The 5,000-nt window shown below is 41.1% G+C and overlaps 1 protein-coding gene across 2 annotated transcripts in view; it reads left to right on the forward strand.

The window, feature by feature from the left end:
• Window positions 1-5,000, forward strand: part of slc8a1b (solute carrier family 8 member 1b) — a 141,877-nt gene that overhangs the window by 118,949 nt on the left and 17,928 nt on the right. For both annotated transcript variants that reach the window (XM_087803291.1, XM_087803290.1), the window contains exons 8-9: window positions 4,369-4,554; window positions 4,628-4,717. In XM_087803291.1, coding sequence (XP_087659417.1) covers window positions 4,369-4,554; window positions 4,628-4,717 — 276 coding nt within the window. The remainder of the gene's footprint in view (window positions 1-4,368; window positions 4,555-4,627; window positions 4,718-5,000) is intronic.

A 5,000-nucleotide genomic window follows, 5' to 3' on the forward strand; every position in this document is an offset into this window, starting at 1 on the left:
ACGCGTCAGTGGTAAACCTTCACATCACCTTCGAGAAGCCACTGTAAGAACACACCTGGCCGCCACAGATAAACCGTCACTGAAGCCTCTACAGACCGTGTCGGCGCTGAAATACGACCCTCGTGCACGAGTGTTTTTTATTACCTGCTGCGTTACGTCTCCTGACATATATCTCCTCGTGTCTCCGGAGCGTGACGGACGCTCGCAGACAGAAGGACTCAAAAGACACGACAGTGACGGAGAATATTCAATTATATAGAAACGCTGTGTCGGCAGAATCAGGCTGAAAGAGTTTGCGATATAAGAGAAGTAATTACTTTTGGGGACGACATCATCATCGTTGTAACTAACCGAGCGTGGCGGCAGAATAAATCTCTTGATTCAATAACATATCTCAACATGTCGGGGCGTCTGAGGTCAACACGGGCGGCGGGCGAAGTTCCAGGTTCTGACATTTACCTCGACACACGAATGAAGGGAGGATACAAGAACGGATTCTCTTTACCTGAAGAAACACTGTGATAGTCGGAGTTCAATATTTAGATTTAGAAGATATTCCAATCTCTACTAGTAAGGGTTCGAATCGGGATCTGAATATTGCGATTCCAATCTTTACTAGGATAGAATTCCAGATTCTACAAGTAGAGATTAGAATTCTACCAGGACAATCTCCAATTCTATGAGGAGAAATATGGATTGCATCAAAATGTTTTCGAAAATAGACTTAATCATTTCATACTTTCAGCATAGGTAAGCCTACATTCACCATTACTATTTTAGGTCAATTACTTCATGTTTTAGATATCTGTCAAAATACATTGTAACCATGGCGACAGCCGCCTGGTCCAGGTAATAGACCTTATTCATTTGGACCATTTCCTAGTAGAGATTGGAATCCTAATATTCACGAGAAGAATTCCAATCTCTACTATTAGAGAGTTCCGGACTCTACTGGTCTCTACTGTTACATATATATTCATATACTTACAGGTGTATTTTCAGCAGATGTATGATGACGACACGTCTTCGCTGCTGATACCGGCGTAAATATTTCACCAATATTTCGTTTCTCATATTTCTCGATCCAAACCAAACGTGCTGCCAGCAGGTGGCGATAGTGTTCCTACAGCTGGTTTAAATCATCTTTAAATAGTAGTAGAAGAAGAAGCTGTCGCGTCATTTCCTGTTAGTGTGTAGCAGCAGAGTTTGATTTGAGACATACTATCTGTGGAGAATTAGTTACTAGTTAGTACACTATCCTGATGATACTAACCAGTGCACTAAGATAATATGTGATTTGAGACAAAGCTCTGGTTTTTGTCGAACCAAAGTATCATCTTCATACACAGACGTAAGCACAGCAGGCATCATAATAAAAGAAAACACCTATAGAGTGGTGTACTTGTACAGATCCTTGGTAAGGATTCACTGGATGATGAAGCCAACGAAACACTCCAGACAATCCAGGACAGACTGTCTCTAGTCTCTCAGGAACTCCAGGAGGCCTGCCATGACTGGCCGGCGACGCTACGCCCGCTGGTGCTTGGTGTCTGCAACGTGATACCTCAAAGCTAAATGTGTCAGTGACGAGTCCAGAATCTGGATCATGAAGTCTGCCTGTGGAGACGATACAGAGAACATTATGCTCACTGATATCAAGAGCCAATGTGTGGAGCGGAACATTATATGACGAGGCATCTCCAGTCCACCTCCAGGTTCTATGACTGCGGGACGAGCAACGGACTCCATTTCTGAACAGTTCCCAAAGATTGAGGATCAAGATATCAAATGTCATCATTTATTTAGCTTTGATTTGATATTTTAATGGCAATAGTATGTTGAATTATGTGTGTGTTGTTGTGTTGTGTGTTTGTACAAAACTCTCTAGTTTCTATTAGAAAATGATCTTAAGCTCCGCCCACTGAAAACTCTTTGTTGTTCTGGAGATTAAATCGTGTTGACCATAACCACACCCACTATGCTGTGATTGGTCAAGCATGGAGGTTTGTCACCGCGCGTCATCAATCCTGGAAGTCTAAACCTCCAAAGGGACTCATTGTATAAACAAAGTGGAGCTGAATACAGCTGACCGGAGGAGGAGTGAAGCCATTATTACGTCATAATGGACTCTCGTAACCTCTCGTTCGCCCAGATTCCAGAGCAACTTTATGAAGTAATACGTTAAATACATGGTCAGTTGTTTTTGGTTTTCACATTAGTTCCCCTTTAAAAGGAACAGATTTCTGAAAAACAGGAAATAAATTTAACAACATTTTTTTCGGATATTCACAGTAAAACTTCAGATTTAAAAAAAACATAAAAGACGACATATCAATTATTATTTGACGCAGACCATGGAGAAAAGATTTTAAAAAACACAATTCTTAAAATACCTTAAATTCTTCAATTAACTCGAACAATCTACTTCTGTAAAGTCACTAGCCCTTATAGCTCCACTGACACACCATCTCTGGACATCGAAGACGTGGGTTCAATCCCATAATTGTCATTTTCACTCAGTTATTTAATAGATCTTGTTGTTAAGACTCTCCGGGGATTTTTTTATTTTTTTATTTAGTAAAATAATGTATTCTTGTTCACGACTCATGGACCTACAATGTAGTTAGTATTAGTAGGAATGGTATCAGTATTAGTGGCAAAGAGTGAAATGATTTCATGTCCATTAATACAGTTGAGTTTGAGATTCTCTGATTTAAAGAGACTCAAGAGAAAGATGTGGAACAAATAACTGTACATTTATCATCAGTAGAAAATGAATGAATACATTTTTTGGAAGTGACCGAGTGTGACCTTAGCCCTCACAAACACAGCACATATTGGCGTCGACTCCTTTGAAGCACAACTTTTCCACTGAACGGTTGTGTCGACAACATTTCCCCGGCGGGTGATTCCCCGGAACGCTTGTAATTAAGTATCTAGAGCGCCAGGAAATTAAAGTGAGAACGAAACAGCGAGAAGAAGAAGAAGAAAAAAAAAGCCTTTACTCTGCTAATACTGCGTTTAGAAAGAAGTAGAAGAAGAAGTGTGCGACCCTTTTCTCCTGCATGATGATTTGATTAGTTTGGAGAGCCGACGCTAAAACTAAGAAGCTTTATTTTTAATTAAACATTGGGAAGTGGATTAATACAGTGGAAATGGTTGACCTTATTAAAGCACGTTGGTGTGAATGAAGATCTGTGGGCTGTGACTAGTGCTTAATGACTTCAATATCAGTGGATTAATCCTGCACCAGACGTCACCCGCTCCTTATCAGGTGAAGTATTCCTGTCTCCACTCGGATTAGAAGAACGTAACAGATCGCACATCGGCTGGTCCTCTGAGGGGCTCGCTTTACCATCGTTACTTTAGATTTGAACGGTTTTTTTTTAAATGAAATTTGACTTCATACCCTGAACAAGAATTTCACACTTCTTATCTCTTGATTTCAACTTCTTGCGGAGTAACTGTGAGACTTAGTTTTAACAAATGACTGTATAACTATATTTGACTCTTTACCATTCATTTTTGAACCTTACTTTTGAAATACTACTCCAACATGTGGCTATACGTGTAATTATGTAAAGAAATATTTTTACTAAAGAAAGAATCAGATTCTTAAAGCAACAACATGTAACATTGAAAACTTGAAAAAAAAAGTTTGTTTAATCTGTGTGTGTGTGTGTGTGTGTGTGTGTGTGTGTGTGTGTGTGTGTGTGTGTGTGTGTGTGTGTGTGTGTGTGGAGGGAGGTTATGTCATCATATACATAGAAATATGTATAGTACAAGTGGACACACATACAGTCTCCTGGCAGGTGGAGGTACTTAGTGAAGATCATGTTTATAGAATTCTACTGAGTCCAGATTAAAAGCAATTATTACAAAAATATGAATAAATAGAAAATAATCTTTCATAGTGTGACTTTAATTTGTAATTTTAGATTATTATTATTTTGGGGCGCACGGTGGCACAGTGATCGCCTCACAACAAAAGGGTTGCCGGTTCACTTCCAGGTCTGGAGGGAGTCCACTTTCCGTGTGGAGTTTGTTTGTTCTCCCCGTGTTGTGTGGGTTTACTCCGGGCACTCCGGTTTCCTCCCACAGTCCAAAAACATACAGAGGTTGATTGAGAACTTGGGGGAATTGTCTGAAGGTATGAGTGTGTGTGTGAATGGTTGTGTGTCCTGGATAGACTAGCATCCTGTCCAGGGTGTCCCTCAGCCAAAAAAAACTGGTGTAAACCAGCGCCTGCCGTGACCCACATAAGAGATTAAGCAGCATAGAAAATGAAAGATTTTTTTAATGATAAGATGTATTTTTTACTGAAAATATCATTAAACCTCATATTTACCTGTAACTCTGTCTCCACAGGTGAAGACGACGACGACGAAGAATGCGGCGAAGAGAAGCTTCCGTCATGTTTCGACTACGTCATGCACTTCCTCACCGTCTTCTGGAAGGTTCTGTTCGCCTTCGTGCCGCCCACAGATTACTGGAACGGCTGGGCCTGCTTCATGGTGTCCATCGGCATGATCGGCCTGCTGACCGCCGTCATAGGTGCGTTGGCTCCGCCTCCTCGACCGCACGCATGCGACTCGTGTTGACGTGACTCTGCGTCCGGTGTTTGCAGGCGACCTGGCGTCACACTTCGGATGCACAGTCGGCCTGAAGGACTCGGTCACCGCCGTCGTGTTCGTGGCTCTGGGGACGTCTGTACCAGGTGAGAGATCAGCTGACAAACAACTCTTTCAAATAAAAAGAAAGTTTATTGAGGATTCAGCAACGTTTAAACCTGAGAATTCAACTTTTTCAACCTTTTAAAATGAGCAGTAGAATATTTTTGGAATAAAATGACATCTTTGATATGTGGTGTGAGAAGCAGGGGACACCCTGGAAAGTTCACCTTTCCACCGCAGGATGAATTCAGATAAACAATCCTGTCGCACAGAACAATATATAAATATAGTTATCGTTGTTTTATTTTAGGTTGTGCTTCACGTATC

This window comes from Callionymus lyra, chromosome 11 (assembly GCF_982586985.1).
Source record: "Callionymus lyra chromosome 11, fCalLyr1.hap1.1, whole genome shotgun sequence".
NCBI classification, from domain to species: Eukaryota; Metazoa; Chordata; class Actinopteri; order Syngnathiformes; family Callionymidae; genus Callionymus; species Callionymus lyra.